This window comes from Eretmochelys imbricata, chromosome 5, assembly GCF_965152235.1.
Source record: "Eretmochelys imbricata isolate rEreImb1 chromosome 5, rEreImb1.hap1, whole genome shotgun sequence".
NCBI classification, from domain to species: Eukaryota; Metazoa; Chordata; order Testudines; family Cheloniidae; genus Eretmochelys; species Eretmochelys imbricata.
This window is the reverse complement of record NC_135576.1, coordinates 91,497,363-91,524,404: the sequence shown is the minus strand read 5'-3', so window position 1 is coordinate 91,524,404 and position 27,042 is coordinate 91,497,363. Positions and strand designations below refer to the sequence as shown.

The following is a 27,042-nucleotide window of genomic DNA, read 5'->3' as shown; positions in this document are numbered from 1 at the left end:
AAGATTCCTGATCATAATCACATGCTCAGTTCCATGATCATATACGTCAGTTGCAAGGCATAATAATTTTAAATATAATGTAGTTTTTTCAATACACAAATTACTAGGAGATACAAAGGACTGCCTGGCTTAGTAATATGGCAGCTGAATTTTGGCCTGTCATTCAGGAGGCTGAGACATTGGCAAATTTTTGCTTGGAGTGGGGGCGAAATGGGTGGAAAAGTTGCTCATTCAAAAAAAAAATTACCCTTGTAAGAATGTTTTCTCAGCTACTGAGTCATGTTTGTTTTTATGCTGATCACTCTCGATATTGATGTGTGTATCCTCCTGGAAAACAGATACACAAAAATATAGTGAATATGACATATTTCTCTTAAGGACAGCTGAGGTGGTTTCACAGGGCAAAATTTGGTTTCATTCTGTAGCTGAATCACAATCAGCATGCAGTCTCAACAGGAACTCTCAAGAGTAACATCTCATTCCACTTATTCTATTCATGACACACATTCTCTCTCATTTTGCATACAGCTCTGATTCAGCTTTGCGGTACCAACACTGTTATTAACTCAAGCACACTCAGTAGTTATATAGCGTAGCTGTCAAGTGATGAGCTTTTTGAATTTTGAACCTTCTCAAAGCCCACAAAATTTGAAAGGGGGAGGTAAAGAAAGAGACTAGCCTGGCCCCTCTATGTCACTAGATGAGGAAAAGAGTCAAGAACAGAACAGCTTTGTATAGCTGATCAAAAGTGAATTTTATATTCTAGGTGGATCTTGTAGCACTGCCTGTTAAGGTTACCTGACTTTTCATTATAAGACTCTGTTTTCAGTTAATTATAACTTTTGCCAAACTTTAACCACTTAGGCTGAAATTTTCCATGCCAGGTGTCTGCTCAGCACTCAGTGTTTTTTGGCTAGTGTCAGTCAAAGTAGTCCAGTTGCTTCCAAGAAGGTGGCTAGGGAAGAATATGTTGTTTTGCCCATGTTTAAAAAATTCTGGAAACATTTTATTTGAAAATCTCTAGCACCCCCTTGCTTTAGAACAGGGACTTGAAGTTTGGCAGGGAGGTAGCCTTTTTGTCAGGGATATCCTTTTAGGCAGATTTTCATAGAAACAATTAATCTGGCCAAGTTATAAGCCTTTGAAATTTTGTAGTTTACATGTGACAGCTTTTAATTTTAACAGCTAAAATCTCTAAAGATTTTATCCACCCTGACCATGCTTGAGCCTCTCACGGCTCCTAGTGCTGACCAGACTGCATGTACAATTCACACTGAGCAACTGAGCATGCTCCATCCCGTCACAACTTCTACAGGTAAACAAACTGGACATGCCCAGTCCCCAAAGAGTGACTGAGCATGCTCCAGACTGGTGATATGGTGGCTCAGAAGGACTTTCCCTGTAAGAGCAGTTCCCAGTAACTCAAGGCTGGGGTGGGGCCAGGTACTGGAACTGAGAGCAAGGAGCCTGTCTCTCCTGTGTTCTCTGTGACCCTACCCCCTGCTGGCACCCTGACAGTGGGAAGGAGGAAACCATCTGATTTGATTGCAGAGGGACAAAAGGCAGAGTGGGGGGAGGGAAAGAAATAGACTGAGACAGTTACTTGTAGGAGGAGAAACTGACTAGAAGTTGGGGGGTGGGGGGACATGTTCCTTCATAAACCATATTTCTCTGAGGTATAAAGTATGCATCAAACATAACCAGAACACTTTCACACTTTCTTTGTGTTGGACTTCAGTAGAGTTAAAGGATTTGATCTGCTTGCTCCTTCAGAGCATAAATTAAAGAAGATACCTATGTATCTCTAGTTTCTTTGTGGTGCTTGGTAGCAATGTAAAATCTTTCAAAATATTGTTTCTAGTTTGTCCATTCTGAAGGTTTGTCACAGCCAAAATTCTCTGGGGACACTGAAGAGTGGCATGTTGATGAGATCCTGCAAGCTTTGTTATAGCTTTCCTTTTGTTTGTGTTCTTAGTTTACTCCTGACACCATGTCATGTACTTCTGTCCCAGATAAGGACTGGTCACAGAGCTTGCTTATACACAGCAGATATGTCCATTATAAGATCCTTTAATGCTCGGCCAGGTATGACTAAGGTTTGCTTTAAATAAGGTATTTTACACACAGTGCCAATTAGTAGCTGAATAGTATAATACAGTTTAGTTTCCATTACAATGGGATTTCCTCCAAAACACCACTTATATCCGGGACTGGTTCCTCTCTACCAATTTCAACTCGTTACCTTCCAGTCATTTTTGTGCTTTTTGCCCCTTCTACTCAAATTCCTAATGTCATCTGCTTTCATATTTTATATATATATATATATATATATATAAAACAGATTCTTTGCAGTACATCACAACATAAAGCATTCTTCTTTGTCCCTTATAAATTAAAATGTTAAAAATAAAAATTAACCAAAATAAATATGTACAAACAATATCACAATTTTGTCTTAATATATCAATGCTAAATTTATTTGTGAAGTTCAGCTACAATTCTTGAGCCTGATTTGCATTTATACTACTGCCCTTTAAACCATTCTGGCAGAGTATTACACTTACATTTCCTGTAAGATCCTTTTACACTGTCAGAATAGTGAAAAGAGGCCTTAGTGTAAATTCTGTTCTTTCTTTGTCAGCTGAAAACTGTAAAGTAACTGAAGGTTTTCACCTAATTAACTGAATTTTCTGTAATACAAGGAAAGCAGTCCCCATATGTTGTTTTTGTTCTTATCTCCTTTCAATGTGTTATTTTAGCATGTGACGAAAGAGACTGTAATAATCAATTGTACACTACTTGGTATGGGGCTGGAAATATTACAGTGTGCAATTATATTGTGAAGCAGGACAATGTTGTCTTAAAAATATGTACTGATGCAACCATACTATGGACTATACACTAGCCTCCAAAGAGGAAGTTTTATTCAGTTTGGCTGGTAGTTTGGAGCAATTGTGTGTTGAGTAATTTTAGACTTTGTATGCCATAAATATTTATGCTACTTAACGTTCACAAAACTAGTTTATAAATCAAGACCTGTCACTATTTTTCTCCTGTTCAGTCTATTTTTTTCTGCTGCATATTATACACTCTGTTGAAAGCTCTGAAATGCCCTAAGTTCATTTCCAGGGAGACCATTTGAAGCAAACTAGCTCAATGGGAAAACTAACAAAATAACTAAAGTGGCACGTAGGGAAAAAAAAATTTGCTCAGAAGCTACCACTCATTTTCCTATGTGATAGTCCAAAGCTACATGGATAGAGGTCTGTTTGTAGCCTTCGTGATTCAAATTTCCATGAGAGGGCCCTGAAAGCCTTTCAGCTCTGTGGAGCTAGACTATTGTATATTATCTGCTCTATTCTACTTAACTTTGATTACTTTCTTTTTGATATTCACTGGGAAATAAAATGAAGATCAAACGTGAATCAAGCCACTCGTACTGTAGGTAGTATTTGCCAGCCAAGGGGTTCTTTCCGCTATACATCTGTAGCAGGGTTCTATCCTGATGGATCTAAAGTGATGAGGCTATCAGAGTGCCATTTTCTCTATAGTTAAATTAGGGTTATACTGCATCTGTTCATTTTGGATAGGTGGAATCAAGAGACTCAAACCTAAATTACAGCTGATCACATAGAATGAAAAATGGGCTCATTTACTTGGCTCTATCTTCCCAAGTCAGACCTCCTAACTCTCAATTTTGCCATGATACAGTCATGCTTAAAATGCTTGAGCCATACTACCCAAAACAGTGGGGGCTAAAATATGATTCTGAGTGTCCTGGAAAGGGAGCACTCTTGGGAGTCATAAGTAAGGCTATGGTTTTGTCATGGAGGTCGCAGAAGTCACAGAATCCGTGACTTCCGAAGACCTCCATGACTTCAGCCTCAGTGGCTGGGACCTGCAGGGTTCCGCCACCTCCCTCAGTAGCAGGGAGCTGTAAGGTACTCCCTGCCACTGAGGTAGCAGTCTCCCAAGCTCTCAGCTGCCATGGGCAGCAGAGGTACCCCGCAGCTCCCAGCCACCACAGGCAGGGCGGGGTACCCTGCAGCTCCCTGGCCACCACCGTGGGGCAGAGGAACCCCCACAGCTCCCCAGCTGCCACCGCAGGGCAGGGACACCCTGGCAGCTCCCCGCCATCGCCTCAGGGCAGGGGGAGCCTGCAGCTCCTGGCCACCGCCACAGGGCTGGGAACAGCGAACCATGGCCACGGGGAGCTGCGGGGGGCTGTGCCTGTGGACAGTCAACGTCAGCAAAATGTCTCGCAGCCTGCAATCAGATTACCCTGATGGGATGCATGCGGCCGGAGGGCCACAGGTTGCCCACCACTGTACTAGAAACTTACAGGATGTTCATTCTCATGCTACTCTGCTAGCATTTGCTGGTGCTATATAATGGTCAGGTGTCTTGTGAGGTCAGAGATCCACCAAGGGCCTGGTCCTACAAAAGCTTATGGCTGTGAGTAACTTTACTCACACAAGCAGTGCCCTAGAAATCAACAGGGCCCTAAATGCAGTGAAACCTGGGTTTTCAGCCATTTGTTTGTGGTAGATCATAAAAGGCAGATCTCTTGCCAATAGTTCTTCTACCAGAAGTGATTGCAATTCACTTCACAGAGATTAAGGGTTTGTCTTCACAGCACCGCAATCCAGAGTACGGAGTCTGATTTGTAAAGCGCTTTGAAGCATTGTGCTCTATTTGCCTCATGTAGACCCTGCTGGCAGAAACTAAAAGGTACCTAGTTTGCATTAAAGTAGTTTGTCCCAGCAGAATCTCCATGGGACAGGTAGAGCACAACACTTAGTGTGCTCTACAAATCACACTCCCATACTCCAGACTGTGGTGCAATTTAGACAAGCACTAAGTACAATAGATGTACTTAGCTCTTCCTAGAGTCTGAAGCCCCTGTTGTGAAAGACACATAAAAAGTTGAGAGGTATTTCCAGAACACATGTACAATTCTAAACACATCTAAAAACATAATGTGGTGACTGCATAAATGGTGCAATAAATAGGATAATACTCTACACAGAACACCCAAGGCTACGATGTTCCAGGCATAACTTCCCTGCCCTTTGAACTGTATAATACATAGGTAGGCTAATATACTCAGGAACTGAGGGGAAAAAAATAATTTGAAATGGTTATATATCAGGGATTTAGCCAAACTTCTTTCTTTTGGGTTTTCAGAATAACAAAGAGAACCTATTTGCACCATTGAAAATGTTTAAAATACAATATTATGATACTAATTTACGATACCTTTGTCAATCTGCCTTCCTAGAACAGCATGAAAAATAGAGATACACGAAACAAAAGTTAAAGGCTACGTTGTGTCTGGCCCTGTGCAGGTCTAGAAGCATCTGAGGGAAGTGGGGGTAAGAAACTTACTTCCTTTCTTTCCTGTGAGAAGGCCAGGCACAATCCCAGAGCTGGGACTGAGAGATTGTCTACATGGAAAGTTACTGTGCACCAAGCCAGGGTGTGAATTTACAGTGCACTACCTAATCTGCATTAACTTCCTGTGCGGACACTTACTGTCCACGATAGTGCTTTTGTGCAGTTTAGCTTAGTATAGGGCACTGCCTGATGGCTCCTTTAATGTGTAGTAAGAGTATCCACGTGGGGAGTTAGTGCTGAGAAACTAGCGTGCTGTAAATTCACACTCTATCTCGCTGCTGCACACGACTTCTCCATTTAGACAAGTTCTCAGGGGGCATTAGAACTTCTGGAGATTAGGCCTGATGGACATGTGACCTCACAGGCCAGTATGGGGAGAGCACATACTGAATTCTGTGAAAGGGCCTACATTCTTCTGAAGTCCCCAGAATAATGGTTCCTGCCTCAGGCACACACCACTTCCGAGAATCTGCAATGTGTCTATCTGCATTGCTATCTTATATGTACATGTAAGAAGGGCTAGCTGAAAATTTTCAGTGAAAACTTTTTTTTTTTTTTAACAGATAATTGGGTTTTGACTAAACAAAAAAATGTTATGGAATGTGCCTCATTTCCTCAGTTTTTTCATTTTCAACAAAAATACAAAACTGACAAATGTTGGTTTTCGGCTGAAAATCTGTTGTTTTTGTTGAAATTTTCTGTGGAAAATCCCTCATTTTCTGACCACCTTTTCTAAAATACTCCTCATCTTCCTTGAATCTTAGTGCCTCACAATCATTAATGGATTTTATCCTCATAGCACTCTTGTGAGGTAGGGCAGCACTATCCCCATTTCCTTAGAGAGGGAACTAAGGAAAAGGGTAGATTAAGTGACTTGCATCAAATCATGCAGGAACTCTGTGGGTGAGCCACGAATCAAACCCAGCTCTCCGAAGCCCAGTGCCCATCTTTCTTCCCTCTAGCCTGGGCCATGGGCTGGGTCTTAAGGGCACAATCTTACATTACCAGTACTCTTTCTAACTGAAGAATTTCATTGATGGCGCTTTAGATTAATTTGTCGTTCCACTTTAAAAAACAGATTTTTATTTATCTCTAATACATAACACCCTTATAAAGAAAGAAGGGCTGTTTGTAAAGTGGGTTTCTTTTGTCCCACTCTCGTATTTAAAGTAGACTATAACAAATATACTGAATCGTTAAGATTTTCAAAATAATTATAATTTGCCTCAGAAGCAGTTGGAATTGTCTCATGTGACACCAGCCCTCTTGGCTGACACACCAGAGACTGAATGTGTCGGGTGACCTCCAGAATTAAAAGCATGAACTACTGCAGTTTGAGCTATACCTCTGTAGCTGGGGTCTGTAACAACTCATATCTTCAAGGGATCAGCACAGAGGGGGAATGGTAACACCCTCCCGCACCCCCACTGGGTTATACAATGTTAGCAATTTCTTTAAATATCCCTGAATCTACATCTATTGTGTTCAAATGTTTAAAAAACATGAACTTGGAATAGAATTTGATTTTTTTGGCTTTCAGACTCATTGTGTCTGAAAGCATTTGTTAGGGGTCCCATACTGCTGTGCCCTTTTAAGTCTACAATATTTTAACCTGAGTTGTCCCCCCGAGCACTGCTGGAAATTAGTGTAGCACATGAGCTGCTGAAGTGTGGTACAGACTGTTGGAGTTCTGCTAGTGAGCATTTACCCCATATTTCTCCAAGTGTTTGGATTTACTTCCAAAAAACAGTACTGTAGGGCCCACCACAAACACAGTGGGCCAGATTCTGATCTCATCTTGACCCATGTATCTCAGGAGTAACTAGAAGGATTCCAGATTTGCAGTGGTGCAACAAAGATCAGAACCTGGTGTAACATGTCACCAGTGGAAGGTTTTAGTATAGGAATAGGTTTTAGTGCCATTATAGGCAATCGGAGTAGCTAGTGGTGAATTAACTCTTTTTGTTGCCCTGGATGAAGTCTAAAAATGTTGGCCTTGCACACTCACTCCTTTCTCCTTGCATTTAAGGGCAGCAAATGAAAAACTTGTTACCACTGCTTTTAGGCCTCTTGCCACCAAACTCAGTCACTGGACAAGACTTCAAATCAGGCAAATGTATTAACTAAAGCATCTAATGGAGCTGCTTGAAATATGGAGATTTTTTTGTGAAAATATTGATGAAATCTTTGCTGTGCACTAACTTCACCATGCAGACAAGCCCTAAGTTCAAGTTCTAGAATTGTGTCTGACCTTTTGAAGGTAAAGGAAGGAAAGAAAAGTTTTGATTTTCAAAATTTTTTGACTATCTCTAGTAAATCTAAGTGATTAGTGACTCACCACATGGGCCAAGTCATACAGCCAAAGGAAATGAAATAGAAACATTTGATGTAAAACCATCTGTATAGCATTTCTGTCACCCTTTGACCATTGGATGTTACCTCTTATTTACTGTTGCCCTGGGATTTGGGCCATCTAGTGGATGTGTAATTACAGCACAAAACCAAGTATGTGCTCAATTCGGGGAGATAGGGTATAATTTTTTGTCCTGTCTGAAAAATAGCCTCACTAAAAGTGTTGGAGAGCCAGACCAACATTTTCAACTGTGAACCCTCCAAAAACCAGCAAAATCTAAGAGGAAGAAAATACTTCTTTCAGTGTCAGTGGATTCTGGAAAGTGGAATTCCATTTTGCTTATGGTCAAAAATGTTTACAGTGTAGAATCTGCCCATGAGGTTTTAGATTAATAAGTTAAATAAAACCCATAAAAACTCTTTTGATAAAGACAGAGGGAAAAAAATCAGGGGCTTCATGGAAGCACAGAATTTACTATAAAGGACCACGTTCTACTCTCAGTTACATAGATTTGACTCTGGAAGAGCTCCATTGAATTAAAAGCTTTAGACTATTTATAATACTTTCTATAGAAAACTGTCACCACACCCTCTACAGGTACAGTTGTACACTGAGCTGGAGGTGTAATTTCCAGATTGAAAATGTATGCCCCCTGCTAGGTCTGATTGAGCTAGGAAGCTAAAAAACAGCAGTGTAGACAGAGAGGTGCAAGAGCAGCAGGAGGGCTACCTGAGTATGTACCCATCCAAACCACCTGAGTATGTACCCATCCAAGAAGCTAGACATATACTCAACATGGCTAGCCTGTCCCACTGCTATGGTTACACTGCTGTTTTTAGCTTCCTAGCTCATTCAGAGCTAGCAATGTCTCCTCAAGCTGGAAATTACATTTACAACTCAAAGTGCAGACATACCATATTTCAGCTCTCTGCCTTTAGTACTCATCATGACCAGCATTGCTATGCCTCATGTACGTTTTGGACAGAGTTGTTATGAAACTATGAAACATTTTCAGGAATCCTGGTAGTGATATCAATGTATCCATGTCTTTTTGATGGATTTCTGAGAACAGGACTGGCTCACCTCTCAGTTTACTGATTTCAGTTCTAATTCAGTTATTCATTTTATTCCTGGATGTACTATCACAAGTGCATATTCATTTTCTGTCTTGACAGTATTACTAACCCTACTGTGTTTCTGGTTCGTTCTGACTATAAACATGGTTACTCTAGTGACTGGATATTATTTTCATCTGAAGAAAAACAAAAAACCTTACCGGGTCACTCTGCACAGCATCACTATTTTGTAAATTCCTGCTTCTTAATGAATTGTTTCTTAGCCCCTCCTCATTTATAACTTCATCTTCAGAGTTGTTCTGAGAAATATCAAAATTGTAAACAAGATGTGAGTTCAAAACCAGAATCAAACATCTTTCTTTAATGTAGGAATAGTTGACTCTAGTTGCGACAATCATGCTTCTGTGCTTTACTTTAGCAAGACAGCAAAAGTACAGAGTTGCTCTGTGCTCCAATACTGATCTGCATGCAACGCTCAAAGGAAGAATGGAGGAGAAAGGGGTGCTTTAAGATGCTGAGTGCCGAGTCATTTTATCCCTCAAATTACTAAAATAGTCATACCCTAGAGAAACAAGAAATGGTAGATGCAAAATCTTAATAATTGTCCTAATAATAATGCCAATTCAGGGATGTGACTTCCACTGTTTTAGTCATACGAGGTTCTTACCAAGCCTTATGAGTATTTTATTAATAAAGAAAGGCAAAGAAAGAAAAAGTAAAGCTAAAACAAAACAAACAAGAGGAAAATAATGGTTACTTCAGTATGTCTCTTTACGGAGAGCTTTGAACAAAGATTACACCTCAGAGAGCAGCTCCATCCTGATGGGGATGCCGTTCGCTCAATAGGTTAAGACCAAAGTATATTATTCCCCCTATCAGTAGTGAGTCCAATCTAAGTGTATGAGAGATAATAAAAACAGTTTGTAGATGGGTAAGGGAATTTCATTTAAGGGTTTGTGAATCATGGATGGACAGAGGTAAGTTGTCTTAACTAAGGCCTTGTCTTCACTACAGGGAAAAGTCGATCTAAACTATGAAATTTGAGTTACGTGAATAGCGTAACTCAAGTCGATGTAGCTTAGAACTACAGTAACTCCTTGCTTAATGTTGTAGTTATGTTCCTGAAAAATTCTATTTTAAGCGAAATGATACTAAGCGAATCCAATTTCCCCAAAAGAATAATGTAAATGGGGTGGTTAGGTTCCAAGGAAATATATATATATATATATACACAGTATAAGTTTTAAACAAACAATTTAATACTGTACACAGCAATGATGATTGTGAAGCTTGGTTGAGGTGGTGGAGTCAGAGGATGGAAGAGGGTAGGATATTTCCCAGGGAATGCCTTGCTGCTAATGATGAACTAGCAGTCGGCCAAGTCCTCAAGAGTTAACACATTGTTGTTAATATAGCCTCACACTCTACAAGGCAACACAAACGGAGGGAGGAGACACAATAGACCAGTGATTCTCAAACTTTTGTACTCGTGCCCCCTTTCACATAGCAAGCCCCCCCCTTATAAATTAAAAACAAACACTTTTTTATATATTTAATACCATTATAAATGCTGGAGGCAAAGCGGGGTTTGGGGCGGAGGCTGACAGCTCGCGACGCCCCACATAATAACCTCACGACCCCCTGAGGGGTCCCGACCCCCAGTTTGAGAACCCCAGCAATAGACGCATGGCAGTGGCTGCAAACATTCCCTGTGGAAACTGAATGTGATGATGAACCCACGCTATCCCACTGGATTGTACTACTCCCTCCATTTTCCAAAGTGCCGGGAGGTGCACGTGTGCACGAGACAGACTCACACACCATGTGTGTGTGTGAGAGAGAGAGACACAGACACACACCGTGTGTGTGTGTGTGTATGTGTGTGTGTGTGAGAGAGAGAGAGAGAGAGAGACGCGCATTGCCCCTTTAAGTATGCTGACCCCACTCTAAGTACATTGCCTTTTTAAGTAGATCAGCAAGCTGAGACACCAGCTGCTGCCAGCAAGCTCCATCCATCCTGAGCCCTGTAGTGTCCCCTCCCTGCTTTGTGGAGATGGGGTACAGAAGCGGGGGCCACGAGCAGGGGGAGGAGGACACCCTGACATCAGCACCCCTCCCCCACCCCCGCACAGCAAGCAGGAGGCTCCGGGAAGCAGCTCCAAGGCAGAGGGCAGGAACAGCACATGCAGTTGGGGGAGGGACACCTGAACAGCCTGGCAACTGATAGCCTGCTGGGCGGCTGCCGCACAGGGAACTTGGGGAGCTGATGGGGGGCTGCTGGCCCACCCTGGTTCCAAACTCCCACCAGCTAGCTCCAACGGGCTGCTCTTCCTGCAAGCAGTGGACAAAGCATGTGGCTGCCAAACAACGTTATAAGGGAGCGTTACGCAACTTTAAAAGGGGAATGTTCTCTAATAGATCAGCGATGTAAACAATGAAACGTTTACCAGGATGATGTTAAGTGAGGAGTTACTATACTTACCGGGGGGTCCATGCTACGTGATGTCGACGGGAGACGCTGTCCTGTCAATTCCCCTTACTCTTCTCAATTCGGTGGAGTACAGGAGTCGACGGGAGAGCGATCTGCAGTCGATTTAGCAGGTCTGCACTAGACCTGCTAAATTGACTGCCGATGCATTGATCACCATGTGTTAATCACCCAGTAAGTGTAGACAAGCCCCAAGTCCCATAACCTGAAGTAAATATTTCACTCAGTTACTTAAAAGAAGCCATTTAAGAGTTACTCAACTGAACTAGCAATATTTCTTATGAACTCATCCAATTGCTTTAAAGATCTTGACACAGGCAAATAAATGAATGCTAAGAATCTTAAATTTAAATAAGTCCCAATATTTCTCTCTTTTCCCTGAGGTTACTTTATATCTCTTCTTCAGGAGTACATAGTCTAAACAATCTGATGTTTAACAGAAGTTGTTGGTACTTTAAATTACAATAGCATTTCAATATCTCATTAAATCATTACAGGAACTATTTAAGTCTAGTCTATTGGCAGTGCTTTTGGAAACATTAAGTCATCAGTGATGTTGATGTTGATGTCATTGCAGAAGCAGTGCTGGACTGGAAGGTTGCTTCTTAACAATGCTGTGTTGTGGCTTGTTTGTTCTTTGTCATCTTGATTCTGTTTATTTGCATGGCTGAGAAGAGATGAACAGGCTGAACTGAGAGTGCTGAGTGGTATCTCAGTTCAGATAGATTTATATCCTTCTCTTTCCATAGTCTCACTAAAGGTGGCAGCCACACTGTGCTACAGAGTAAGTCTTCCAGAAAACATAGAGATGCCACACCGTGTGTACTCTAGATGCAGTCTTGGGTTTCCTGAGATGCACTTCCTGCTGGGGCAGAAACAAAAGCAGCCCAGTTGCAGGCTGCAGCTACACAAAGCAGTAGGAAGTTTGTTTCTTCACTGTTGTTCATGGTTCTGCCAAAAAAAAGATTTATCTTGAGGCGTCAGTAAGATACTATACACACATTTTTCAGAGGCTTGGCTGGATCCAAATACCTGTTGCTATCACCTCTTCACAGGCTCAACACCTTTATGGGATGGTCAGCTCCTGAATATGTAATCTGCTAAAGCATATGCAGCAAAGTTGTACATTTTCTTCAACTCATATTACTTTTGTCTTTGTGGTATGACATTTTCGGAACATACTTACAATAGAGTTTAACTTTCTTTTATTCAACTCATTTTTGGAGATGCCCCTTTAGTTCCATCAGGGTTTAATACACGTTGAAATTCCCTTTCAAATGAGTCCAAAAGCTTCTATTTACTACACAGAAGTATTTGAACTTTCAAAATATGTCTTTTTAAATTTAAATGATTCTTAGAGAGAGTCTTTAAACTTATGTGGTCATCAAAGAAGGTATTACCTCTTCTTTACAATCTTTGGAAAGGTGGTTCGCATCTGAGCATCAAGGTCCACGGGTCTCAACTGCCAGCCCAGGACTCTCTAGGAGTCAGTATGTTCTGACCTACCTCCCAGTGATCTGTTAACAGTCACCAGAACTCAAAGCTCAGCTCAGCAGAGGATGCCAGTCCTGGGGTCTGACTGGAAAGGCTCTAAGGATCGCTCTGCTTCTATTTAAACCAAGCAGAGGAACAGGAAGTCATTTGTGGAACTGGATTGTTCCCTGCTTAGGATTTCCTCCGCTGCACTACCTGATCCTGCTGCCTGACTTTGACTTCCTGGTATCCTGACCCAGCCTGCCACTTGGCCCTGACTTCCAGTCTGCCCTCTGTCTTGTCTCAGACTCTGATCACCTGGTAACCTGACTCTGCCTGGCTGCTGACACCCAGGGGTGAAAGTAAAGCCGAAGACTTACCGGTACGGGGGCTGGCTCCACGGTCTGGCCCTTCCACGCTGGCTGGCCCATGCCGCCTGGGGTTCCAGTGGCAATTTAAAGGGCCCAGAGCTCCGGCTGCTGCCGTGGCAGCAGTGGCGATGGCCAGAGCCCCAGGCCCTTTTAAATCACCATCCCCGGGACAGCTGCTTCGTTTGCCCCCACATCCCTCCATTAGCGGCTGGGGGGTGGGGAAGGGGCAACGACATTAAAGCACTGCCACAGCAGCGCTTTAAGCAGTGTCCTTTGCCGCGGCAGCACTTAAAAGTCAGCTGGATACGGGCTGGTACTGGCGGCCATTTTTTATCAGTACGCTGTACTGGCCAGTACCAGCTTACTTTCACCCCTGCTGACACCCGACTTCAGGTATGGCCTTTGGCCTTTCTCAGATTCTTGTCTATTGGTATCCAGACCCAACCTGTCTCCTGGCTCCTGACTTCTCTGACCACTAAGTCAGATCACTCACGTCCCAGCAGCGAAACTGAGTTTGGTCAGGAAGTTGCTTAACCATTGCCTGAAAACTAATTAATTCCCCAAATAATATAAATATTTGATAATCAAGTGGCTTCTTATATTAGTAACCATTTATAAGATTACTTTATTCCATATCAGTAAATAAAAGATATTACTACTCACATAGCAGTGGTATCAATGTCTTATATGGTTGAATTTAGATACAAACCATTTGCAAGTGAACATCACAAAAAAGGAGGTTATACCATCTTAAGCATTTAAGGAACAATCAATCAAAGGTTTCCACCTTTTAAGTGGAACTGGGAGCTTAGATATAACCAAAATATTTCTCAACTATACATATTTTCCTTAAAGTTAAACAAAGGAATATTTTAGGCTGTATAAAAATCCGTGTCCCAAAGAATATTTCCAGAATTCTTTGTATGGGTTTCAAACTGAGGTTTTTCTCCTTGAAGAGAGGAGGTGGGAAAGAAGTAATGACAAGAGACTCCTGGTTCAGCTTTTATGGCCTTGATATATCCAGAGTGAAACATCATTTTTCTTTCAGATACTAGGAAAAGTCTATCTTCAGATCCCAGTCGAAGGGGGAAAAAAACCAGTGTTGTGTGTTCAAACTGACAGCTGCCTGTGCAATAGCGTGTTCACATTTGCGGCACTTGCAGCGCTATTCAGAGCGGTGCACTCTGGGCGGCTATCCCACAGAGCACCTCTTTCTCTTTTGCCGCTAAGACTTGTGGTAAGGTGAAGGGGGTTGCGGGGCATCCTGGGTCCAGTCCCAATGCCCCGTGATGCATTGTTTCGCATCCCAGCAATCCCTGTGCTTCCATTCGCATTTGGCGTCATCTTTCAACGGTTTGTGTACTGCGCACCCTGCCTCATTCAGGCTGCAGGAATGGATCTCGAACTGCTGAGATACTGCTCACTCTGACCAACACATCACGAGTGGCACTGAAGTTATTCCTTAATTTACAAAGTCAAGAGGAGTGCAACATTGATCTCACCATGCGTAGGAGCTACAACCCGAGATTGCTTGTGTGTTTCACGGAGGGGCTAACCAGAGTGGAACACCGCTTTTGGGCTCGGGAAACAAGCACTCAATGGTGGGATCACATTGTGATGCACATCTGGGATGACGAGCTGCGGCTGCAGAACTTTCGCATGAGGAAAGCCACATTCATGGGACTGTGTGATGAGCTTGCCCCAGCCCTGCAGCGCAAGGACATGAGAATGAGAGCTGCCCTGTCGTTGGAGTAGCACATGCCATTGGAGCAGCTGGCTTCTCCAGACTGCTACCAATTGGTCGCTAACCAGTTCGGAGTGGGAAAGTTGACTGTTGGACTCATGTTGACAGAAGTCTGCAGGGCCATTAATCGCATCCTACTTTGAAAGACCGTGACTCTGGGCAATGTGCATGACTTTGTGGATGGCTTTGCACAAATGGGCTTCCCTAACTGTGGAGGGGCGATAGATGGCATGCACATTCCAATTCTGGCACCAGACCACCTAGCCACTGAGTACATTAATCACAAGGGGTATTTCTCAATGTTTCTCCAGGTGCTTGTGGATCACCGTCGATATTTCCCAGACATTAATGCAGGCTGGTCTGGAAAGGTTCATGACGCATGCATCTTTCGGAACACTGGCCTGTTCAAGAAGCTGCAATCAGGGGCTTTCTTACCAGACAAGAAGATCACCGTAAGGGAAGTCGAAATGCCCATTGTGATCCTGGGAGACGCCACCTACCCCTTAATGCCATGGCTTATGAAGCCATACACAGGGCAACTAGACAGCAGCAAGGAGTAGTTCAACAACAGGCTGAGCAAGTGCAGAATGACTGTTGAGTATGCATTTGGCCGTTTAAAACCCATTGGCAATGCCTGTATGGGAAGCTGGACATGGCTGATGATAATATTCCTACGCTTATAGCCATGTGCTGTATGCTCCATAATATTTGTGAAGGCAAGGGTGAAAGCTTCACTCAGGGCTGGAGCGCAGAGGCTCTGCGCCTAGAGGCTGAGTTTGAACAGCCAGAGACCAGGGCTATTAGAGGGGCACAGTGAGGGGCCATAAGGATCAGGGATGCCTTGAGGCAGCAAGTTGAGGCTGAAAGCCGCTAATATTTGTTGCTATGCTTGGGATTGCAGTGCTTGTAATGCTAGGAGGTGACTGATGCACATGATGCCAGAAGGGGGCTTAACATAATTGTATGTTGCTTTGCAGTGCTCCTTTTGCTTTTACTTAATAGAATAAAGATTGCTTTCAAACCAACACAATTCTTTTATTAAAAGACAACAACCAGAGGAGAGAGTCAAACAACAAAAATACATCAGCAGGGAGGGGGATGGGTAAGGGAAGGTCTCCAGAGGAGGAAGGGTCCCAGGATGGCTACAGATTTGTGTATGTCCATGGATCATACCCAGCCTTCTCCTTTGGAGTACAATGTAGCTGGTGCTCTACTTCAGCAGGGCCAAACTGCAGAGGGATGGGTGCTGAGTGCAGTGCGTAGAGGGAGTCCACAGTGCTGGACTGTGAGGAGGGAGGAGTGGAATGCTGCGGGTAGAGCCAGGAGGTTGATAAGAGTGTGTTGGCGGGGGTGGGGGCACATGGGAAAGAGTTTTGTGATAGTGGCTGCAGGGGAGGGCCTGCGCAGAGCTGCTCATTTTGAAGAGCTAGTATTGCTTGGAGCCTGTCCACTTGGCGCTCCACAAAGTTTAAGAGACGCTCCATGGCTTCATTCTGGTGTGCCGCATTCTCCTTTCGGTCCCTCTTCTCACTGTCCCGCCACTCTTTCAATTCCTGTTTCTCAGCAGTGGAGTGCATTATAACCTCATGGAGAAAGTCCCCCTTAGTTCTTCTTGATGGCTTTCTCATTCTGCGCAACCGTTCTGCTGCAGATAAGGGAGGCTGGCCTCCCAAGGTCATCTCTGTGAAGTTTAACGCAACATTTTACAGAAGCAGTATTGTTTGCAACACAGACAACACTGATTCAGTGCTTTAAAACACAGCCGGTACTCACACACGTGTCACTAACTGGCTGCCCCCAGACAAGCACACATGAGCCACAAGACCCCCAAAATGGCGCGTAACTGCAGGGGCAGGGTGAATCACTCTTCTCGGACCCTACTGTATACTGGGCATGTGGCTCTTGGGGAGAGCCAGCACTATATGTGGGGCTTGATAATCATTCCTGTCCCCACACTTTCCACAGGATGTGATCATTATGGAGGATATCTCACTGCTGAGGGAATCAAGGAATCAAGGGAGGGTCTTCTTCAAATCTGCGGCTTCTGCCCTTGCCCCTATGTGGCTCCCCTGTGTGCAGCAATGGTCCCCCTCCCCCGCCATGATGGCAGAGTGGAACAGGAAAGTTACCATTAATGGGGCAAGAAACAAAGCAGCTCCACCGAGGAACCTGTGGCAGCAGATTGCCCAGTATCTCCACAAGAGCTTCCTGGAGATCTCTTTGGGAGATTCCTGTGAAGTGAGGGAGTGTAGCAGGTGGTCACCCACTCTGGCCCTGAGGGGGTTAAAACAGACCTGGGAAAGGGCTGCCCCCGGAAGCCAATAGGCTAGGCTGATTGGGGAAGCAGCCACAGTGGGGGCCACGCCCCAAGCAGGCCACAGCTGGCCCTATAAAAGGGCTGTGAGCCAGGAGCTCAAAAGGACACTCTCTCTAGCTATAGAGAGAGAAGGACCTGGCTGCCTGGGAGCTGAGCCGGGCACCTGACTGGAGCAGGGCTGGGAAAGGCCAGAGGAGCTGAGGAGCTCCAGCCTGGAGAACCCGCAGGCTGCAGGCCCGAAGCAGGTACCGGGATTGCAGAGGTGGGGCCCAGGGTTCGGCAAAGGGTCCACTCTTGACTGGCATGTGAGTCAACGAAGTATCCAGAGGGGCTTCACAGGGGTCTTCACAGTGGAGGTGGGGTCGCCACTGAGTATTGCATCCAGCTCTTTGTAGAACCAGCAGCTTGTGGGCGCAGCACTGGAGCGGCGGTTTGCCTCCCACGCCATGTGGTAGGCAGTCTGCAGCTCCTTCACTTTTACCCTACACTGCAATGTGTCCCAGTCATGGCCCCTTTCAGTCATGCATCATGAAATCTGTCCATAGGTATCATAATTCCTACGGCTGGAGCGCAGCTGGGACTGCACAGCTTCCTCTCCCCAAATGCCAATGAGGTCCAGCAGTTCAGCAGTGCTCCAAGCAGAGGATCATCTGGTGTCTGGAGCAGGCATGGCCACCTGAAAAGATGCACTGAGACTACTGCACGCATCACCGGGGACACAAGAAGGGGACTTTCAAATTTGCAAAGGAATGTAAGGGGTGGGGATGACAGTTGGTCACCTGAGGGCAGGAAAGTAGAGTTCAAACCGATGACCAGAGAGGTGAGAACAGGCAGTGTGGGACACCTCCTGGAGGCCAATCGCAGCGCTGCAGTCGCCACGGTGTCCACATTGGCACCGCAGCGCTGTAGCCCTGGTGCAAAAAGCTGTACGCCTGTCAGTTTCTGCACACTAAGTGGCTTGGCAGTGTGTATACCTCAGGAGTTACAGTGCAGAAAGCTGATTTACTGCGCAGAAACTTGCCAGTGTAGACGGGGCCTAGATGACATCCTCTTAGTCTCAGAAGACGGGTCTATTTGCCATAGCCTTTCTACATAACCATGTCCTTTGAATTTGGAACCATTTGGTTCACTTCTTTTGTACTTCCTCCACTTCTATCATACCAGTTTTGAATAAGAATATTCTAGATGTGACTCCACAGCAATCTGTTAAACAAAGTCAGCATAGTTTCCATTATCAGTGTTTAGTATTCTGTCTAGACATAGTGCACACCCAAGAATTTTTCCAGATGATGATGAAAGATGGGCTGACATCACAGCACTGCAGTAACTGCTTAGAGGTTACAGATTGTTTTGGAAGGAACTGTTATATTGTTAGAGATTAGTCAGGATGACTTTGAACCCCAATGCATATCCGGTGTCTACTGATGCAAATGACACTTAGTTGCTTTTAGTGTGTGGAAATATTTGATTTGCTTGCACAATCAGAATAGCTGCATGTTCAAATATAAGTACATAATTGCTCATGCTTTTTTCTGTCTGGACATCCAGAGCTTTCTGTTTTTAATTGACCTGTAAAGTCCATCTCTTCAAAGTTTCGGACATTCATTCATTCAGCCAGTTGCAAATGAAGATGTCTTCTATGTGATTCACCAAATCTCATTTTCCCCCCTAGCACATTGTTCATCCTGGCTTCGTTCTTCATCCTGCCTCCTCTGTTAACTAGCATGTCACTATCATTTATAAAGGTATCAATATGCAGGTTCTATCGTGAGACAGAATTTTCCAGATCAGTAATGCTGAGGTCCAGGAATAGTGACTTTGGGACTTTTAAATCAATTGTTGCCAGCATATGCTGAAAGATATCAAAGCTACTGAACAAGAGAGAGAAACATGGATTATTTATATATTGAATTCTAGCAAATGGCTCTTCCATGTACAGCACAGAGAGATGGAAGATGAGCTAGCAGATTTAAATTCAGTGGGTCCAAAGTGAAGGTGCACAAATAGTGTAAATTAAGCCCACTTGTGTACATTTTATATTTTTAAAGGTTTAAATCAGCTGTGGAGAACTAGGCAGCTGTAAATCTATGACACAGTGGGTGGACAAGTAAGAATGATGTGACACACAGGCTAAGCATGTTGCACAACTGGCTTATAGAAACCAATAGAAAGCTGCTCACTATCACAGCAGACAACACTTTTGGCAGGCAGAGAAATAAAACCAGAGGAACTGAAGCGGAAAGAGGAGAAGTGACTTTTGAAGCTGCTCATAAAAAAAATAGTCAGAGTCATAAATATGGTCCTGACTCCCTGGTCTGCCCTCTGGCTTGTCTCAGGCTCTTATCTCCTAGCAGTCTGACTCTGCCTACCTCCTGACATCCCCATTGCTGTGGCATTCACAACCTATTTGTGTTTAACTCAATTTATACTTTATGTTTGTTGGTTACTTTAAAAGTCAGGTGGTTTTGAGTGTATTGGAGTCCTTCTCACAACTCCTCAGTATGTGCCACCTCCCGTAGATCTGTGGAGGAGGTGGTGAAACTTTTGGATTAGCAGCAGTTTTAATGAGAGCCCAGAGTTTTAGCACTGACTTAGAGCAATCTTCAGATAACAACCCAATTAGGGTGTTTGAGAGATGAACCAAGTTAGCCCCAGGGCTATACAGTGGGACCTGAATTTTGTTACTGACTAGATTGTGGCTTTAATGCCACAGCCTTGAGTTGGCGACAGCATGGCACAGATGTCCAGAAGATCAAATCAGTGAGGTGTTCTCAAGCGTGACATTAAGAGTATTCAAAGCTAGATGACACAATATTGCATAACCTCTGTACCACACTACTTATGTATATTGTAGATACATATTGTGACAGGGTCAGGCCAGATGGCTGCAGGAGAGTGACAGAAGGCAGACATATTAGCTCCAGGTTAAGTAGGTCCCTTTCCCCTGGGTAAGGTAACAGGAAAGGTTCCAGAAAAATCAGGAACTTTTTGGAAACAATTAAGGCAGACAGGCTGATTAGAACACCTGCAGCCAATCAAGAAGCTGCTAGAATCAATTAAGGCAGATTAATCAGGGCACCTGGGTTTAAAAAGGAGCTCGCTTCAGTTTGTGGTGTGAGGAGCTGGGAGCAAGAGGTGCAAGAAGCTGAGAGTGAGAAGGCATACTACTGGAAGACTGAGAAGTACAAGCATTATCAGACATCAGCAGGGAGATCCTGTGGTGAAAATAAAGAAGGTGTTGGGAGGAGGCCATGGGGAAGTAGCCCAGGGAGTTGTAGCTGTCATGCAGCTGTTACAGGAGCCACTGTAGACAGCTGCAATCCACAGGGCCCTGGGTTGGAACCTGGAGTAGAGGGCAGGTTCCCTCCATCCCCACAACTCCCTACTTGATACTGGAGGAGTTGAACTGGACTGTGGGTTCCACCAGAGGGGAAGGTCTCTGGCCTGTTCCCCGATCCACTAGGTGGATCAGCAGAGACTGCGGGGATTGTTCTTCTTCCTTTCCCCATGCTGGCCAGTGATGAGGCTAACTGAGTGAACGGCAGATTTGAGCCACGAAAATGGCCAAACTGAGGGCTGCTGTGAACCTCTGATGTGAGAAAATCCACCAATAAGCACAGGACCCACCAAGGCAGAGGAGGAACTTTGTCACAATATATATATACAGAGAGAGACAGATATTTCAACATCTAACACTGATGTTCTCTTCAATAAATACATGACAGCTCTCTATGCTTAAACCTACACAATAACGATTTATGTTCCTTAAATTATGTGACATTTTCCAACGAATACATCTGTTAAAAGCCTGAAGACATTGACAAATATGATTTGTGTTAATTCTTGAGTTGTAGCTGCAAGGTATCTTGGAAACAAGGAATTTAGCATGTAGGTTTTATAGTTGCAGTGATGCTATCTTGTGTTATACTGCAGGGGTAAGAGTGTGCTATGGGGGATGGATAAGATTCAGTGCAGGAGGAGCTACATATGTTGTGAGCCATACATGTAAGCAGCTGATGCTTATGAATCTCCATCACTTCATTTTGCTACTTCAAAATGATTTTTATACACTAAATGGTGCCAGTTTCCTGGTATCGTTTTAACTGTAGTTGCATTTGCAGGGGTGCAGTGGCTGCTGTACAAGCTGCAGGCATTCCTCTTGTTCTTTAGTGACATTTCTTGGAAGCTGAAGCTGCAAATGGTGAGGGGAAAGTGCTTATATGACAAAGACTGCAGTTTCTTAGACATATGTATGATCACAAAGCAGTTGGGAGGGGAGGTGCATTGGGGCCATTACTACAACTAGCTCCAGTGGGATCCATGTAACACAAATGAGAAGAAGTTGATTCTAAGGAGGGCTTAAAGCAGGAACCTCTAACATCAAATGTACTATAGAAAAGGTTATACTCATGTGGTACAGTGAGAATACTGTTATATTATCTAGGGCTATGTAAATTGTTTAAGTAACTTAGCCAAATGGAAACTGAAAAAAGCTCAAATATTTATACAAATAATAAGTAAAATAAATTGATCTCTTTGCTTGTGTTCTAGCCTGTCTGTCAAAGTACAATCTCTCCACATTGTGAGGCAAATAGTCTCTCATGCCTGATGAAGGGAAATACAGATATGACCCTTTGACCACAAACCAGTTACCAGTCAGGTCCAATGAGCACTGTTGAAAGTTGTCTTATTTACTTTCTAAAACAAACTCACTGCTGCAGATTTACTTTGTTCCTGTCTTATTTTCTGTTATTTTGTGGTTTAATCATTAAACAGTTTATACATATCTGAGAGTTTGTTTATGGGACAGTACCGCAAATTCAAAGGGGCTTAAATTAAATTAATCACTTTCCTCAATACCCTTATGTTTATGGCCTGGAGAATTGCTGACTACTTTGACGTTTCTATTGTATAGCAGGGAAATTATTGGTTGTTTAATACAATACAACCAGACATCATGTCTTTGAAGACAATAAGGGCCTACTCTATGCTTAAGAAAAACAGACAGAAGGAAATAGGGGGAGCTGATCATCCTATTTTGCTCCTTGGCCTCTGTCAGGTGATTCATTTTTGGGCACAGGAAGCTAAACATTATCTTCTGACTTTTGTCCTTTGAGGAAATGAGTAACATGTTACAAATAGAATCCCTATATAATTAAATCTTTTTGTTTTCTTCCAGCAAAAACTTCATTCTGGTCAAATTCAGATGTGATAATCTGGAGTATGGACCACTGAAGTCACTTGGATCAGGTCCTAAGTGCATGCCACTTCATTGAGTTCCTAGAATTTGAACCCTCTCACCGAGTCTGAATTTGTTCTATGATTTAGCTGTAACACCAGAATTGCAATGTGCACTTTGTGTTTTGAGGTAATTTGGGACTCTGATTTCACTTCACTTATGACTGGGGTTTCTCTCTCTCTGAGCTCACTGTAAGACACTGCACTAGTAATAACTACATACCATTGCTGGGTTTAGTTCAGTTAGCAAAAACATTTATTTGGAAAAAAAACTCTACAGACAATATCTGGTTGGTGTGAATGTTCCCATTAGCATGCAGAATATAAAAGGTGTCACATATTATTCTGAATGCTCTGTAATACGAACTTGATGTTCCTATGTGAATCATGACTGGCTTATCTGCATGGGCCACAACAGTAAAAGCCAAATACTGTCCTTCCTGCTGATCTCCCTCGCTGAGCTTTGAACAAGGTGGGTTTGGTGGTTGTGGGAGGAGAGGAAGGAGTCCGTCCTGCACAGAGCAGCTTCAGTACCATAGTCTCTCCCACACCTGTGCCCCAGTACTCTCGGTGACAATGCTGCCAGATGGTGGATCCATTGGCCTCTCTGCTCCTTCTTCTCGTGTCCCTGCCCTGCTACTCATGTCTTGCTGTGCATGGATACGCTGGGAACCTTTGCTAAGCTGGGCTCCATGTTGTGCACAGCATGCGGGCCCTGTGAGTGGGTTCCCTAAATCCTATCTGCTCCTTGTCCCTCCCTGTAGCAGAATGTGCTCTTGCAGCCACTGCACTGAGTGAAGGAGCAAGATTTGCCCTGAGTGATTATGTATGTGACTGTTTGTCTTAAGGCAAGACCAGCTCTTTGATTAGAAGTTAAGGTTTGGGGGTCTAATACTTTCCTCTTATTAATTTTCCTTGCTTTGATGGGGCAGTTGTTTGCACCACAGCGATGACTAATTCCAACACCCCCAGCTGCAATCAAAGCAGGCACACTGTACATTAACAATCCTAATAACAACCAAATATGATTTTAGTCTGAGATGCTCTGCACAGAGAAGATAGTGGGGAAAAGTCAGTGGTGAGATCTGTGAGCACAGGTGACCCTCTGAATTCAAGAGGCTGAATGTGAACAAGGGACTTTTCAGCTATCCCAGCACACTGGGTAACAAAGGACGGAAGTAAATGGAGCCTCTGTAAGTGTGCCAGTTCTGGTTAGTCCCTTTATTTAAAAGCCTTTCACACTGGCAGGATATGTCTGCAAGTGTGCTGTAAAATATTTGTATGTGCAGAGCAGAAACTGTTCTCTCCATGCAGATTCCTAGTAATTACTTTCCAACCCCCTACAAAAATCAGGCTTACCTGAAATGAAGCATTATAGAATCCATCTGCTCCAGAAAGAGCATGGCTATTTTCTTTCAGCTCCATGTGTATAACTTGCACAGGGATTTCTACCTGTCTGTTCAAAAAGGCAGGCGGTCAGCAGCAGCACTTAGTTAATCCATCTAGTATTCTGTTTCTATTGCTTAAAGTTTACCTGGCTGTGACCACTCCCATCCTGTTTCCTCATGGCCCCACCTTCTAGCTCTTTTGAAACATTCCCCTGCACATAAAGGCAGGGTGAAGCAGAATTCCAAGACTATTAAAATGACAGAAGGATTCATGCATGCAACAACAACAAAAAAAAAAGCCTTCCTGAGTGATCCAAAAGCAAAATGTATTTTTACATAGCCTTCATTCACTCACACACACAAAGCATGTAGTGCACAGAAAATCTTCCTCACCCAGATCTTTGAGAGGTAGCACTCATTTAATCTTTTGTGATGCTTATCTTAAAATGACAATCAAAATATATGAAATATCCATTGGCATCTATTTTAACAAATGACTAATAAAAATAGTCAAACTAGCCAGAGACCTAGGATATTAAAAGGCTTGTTTTTCAAAAGATCAGGCCCTGAGATAATGTACAAGTGTATGCAATTGCACGTTTAAGTGGCATGCACTGTGAATGTAGTTGTACCTGCAAATAGATATGACAACTTACACCAGCTGAGTCTCTGCCTCCCAGAGTGTAGTGTAAAGGGGCCTTTGTGTACATAAGAATAGATCCCAGGTGTTTCTACAGTCAAAGCAAGCAATCAGCCTCCACCCTCACCCCCACCAGCCCCTTCAGCTCTTCTTTATCAAGTATAAAGACACTAAAAGTCAAAAGCATTTTTTTTCTTCTCTGCAGATCACCTTTAAATGGGACTGTCTCAAAAACAATGATTGATTTCCTAGTCATTTTGGGAACTGGAAGGATTACTGAACTGAAGGGCCCATTGTCTCTTCCATATACAGAAGTAACTTCCATTAGTGTTCCTGTGAGTTAGCCCTATTTATACCCATTGTGGAGAGAACTGACTACAGAATCAAATAATTTTACCTTTACAAAGACTGATACATAATTAAATCCAATGAATAGAAAACAATATAAAAAAGAGATCCTACAGCATTTTATTTGTAGTGTTTCCTTATCAAGCTTTGTACAGGAATGGAGATACACTTTAAAATACCAGCATTATTTGAGAAATTCATACTCCTTGCATAGTCAGCTTTCTTATGGCTGGGATAATCTCAATTCAGTGGAGTTACATGGGTGTAAATCTGCTATCAGTGAGCTCCGATTCAGATCTATGGTCCAGGAATTTCAGATGAGGATTGACAATTTGCATGCCTCCCTTTCTCCTTGAGAAAAGCTGCACCACTGAGCTCCATTCCCTTTTCTTGTTCAGCCCAGTACTTTCATACCACATGGGTGTAGCTAACATTTCAGCATCTCCTTTTCTTAAACAAAATGAGCAAATGAAATCCTGTATGTGTTTACAGTATTGCAGGGAGTCGGATGCTGTTACATTACACAATGGATAGCCACCACTTCACAGCAGTTACAAGAGAAAACATAAGAGATTAATGCTCTAGAGAAAACAAAAATTGTTGAAAAGCATGCATTTAACATCTTCCCTTGTAGCCATTTCCAAAAACAGATGGGAGGTTTTTTCAGTGCTCTCTGAGAAAGATATCAAGCTATTTGAAAGGACTGACAGCAAAAAACTAACTTTCTTTGTGAGTCCTGATAGACATATAGACAATTGTAAAGAAAAACACAAGTCCTACTAAATGGATAAACCTTCTGCCTGAGCTTTGTGCTTATATACACTTTTACTTTTGAATAGGAGAAAAGGATGGCAGTTGATATAAATGGGCAGCCTACAGCTATTGGAGGTGGAACTGATAGCCATCTTCAATGCTTCTTGGGCAACAGATACAGAAAGGTAAATAGTAAAAGATGGACAATTCTGGCAAGCAAATAAAGGTCCCAATCTTCAAAGCAAGGCTGCTGCCACAATGGGACTAAACTACATTAACCACACAACTCTAACCACAAGGAACAGCAAACAAAACACTGTAGGACTCTGGAGTGTTGAGTAATGGGGCAGCATTCAATTTGCTCTTCCAAGTCTGCTTTGAAAGTCAGTCATTCAGCCTTGCTAGACCATATTATGCAAATCAAATTGTTTCTACACATTTCCAGTAGCTGAGGAGATTAGAATTTTTACAGAACCCAAAGGCCTCAGGCCACACGAGGGCCTCATTGGTGTAGGCACTGTGCCAACACATAGGCCTTGTCTACACTAGCAAGTTTCTGTGCAGTTAAGCAGCTTTGTATTGCATTGTAACTCCCAAGGTGTACACACTGCCAAGCCACTTAGTGCGCAGGAACTGCACAGTTGTAGTGATCTAAAAAAACCACCCCGATGAGAGGGGTAGAGCTTTCTGCACCAGGGCTACAGCACCACGGTACCAGTGTAGACACCGTGGCAATTACAGCGCTGCGATTGGCCTGCAGGAGGTGTTCCACAATGCTTGTTCTCACCTCTCTGGTCATCGGTTTGAACTCTACTGCCCCTACCCTCTACTGCCAACCGTCATCCCCATCCTGTACATTCCTTGCAAATTTGAAAGTTCCCTTCTGGTTTGCTGGGTGATGTATGCAGTGATCTCAGCGCATCTTTCCAGGTGATCATGCCTGCTCCACTCACCAGGCGATCCCCCACTTGGTGCAATGCCGAGCTGCTGAACCTCATTAGCATTTGGGGAGAGGAAGCTGTCCAGTCCAAGCTGCACTCCAGCGGTAGGAATTACGATAGCCACGGACAGATTTCATGATGCATGACTGAAAGGGGCCATGACTGGGACACATTGGAGTGCGGGTCAAAGTGAAGGAGCTGCGGAACGCCTACCACAAGGCGTGGGAGGCAAACCACTGCTCTGGTGCTGCATCCATGAGCTGCTGGTTCTACAAAGAGCTAGACACGATACTCGGTGGCGACCGGACCTCCACTGCGAAGGCCCCTGTGGATACTTCATTGGCTCACGTGCCAGTCGAGATTGGACCGAGCCAGGAGGAGGAAATCTTGGACGAAGAGAGGGAGGGGGACCCAGAGGCAGAGGATGACTCGGAGGCCAGAAATGCATGCAGTCAGGAGCTCTTTTCTACCGCAGAGGAGCCTAGCCAGTCACAGCAGGCGGATCTTGGCAAAAC

General features: G+C 43.6%; 1 protein-coding gene across 1 annotated transcript in view; it reads right to left on the bottom strand.

The window, feature by feature from the left end:
• The window catches only part of SLC28A3 (solute carrier family 28 member 3), a 73,643-nt gene extending 49,761 nt beyond the window's left edge, over positions 1 to 23,882 (bottom strand). Inside the window, exons 1-3 of the mRNA XM_077816388.1 lie at positions 23,817 to 23,882; positions 9,027 to 9,125; positions 248 to 327 (exon numbers count right to left, since the gene is read on the bottom strand). Coding sequence (XP_077672514.1) covers positions 248 to 327; positions 9,027 to 9,125; positions 23,817 to 23,882 — 245 coding nt within the window. The remainder of the gene's footprint in view (positions 1 to 247; positions 328 to 9,026; positions 9,126 to 23,816) is intronic.
• Between the last annotated feature and the right edge of the window lie 3,160 nt (positions 23,883 to 27,042).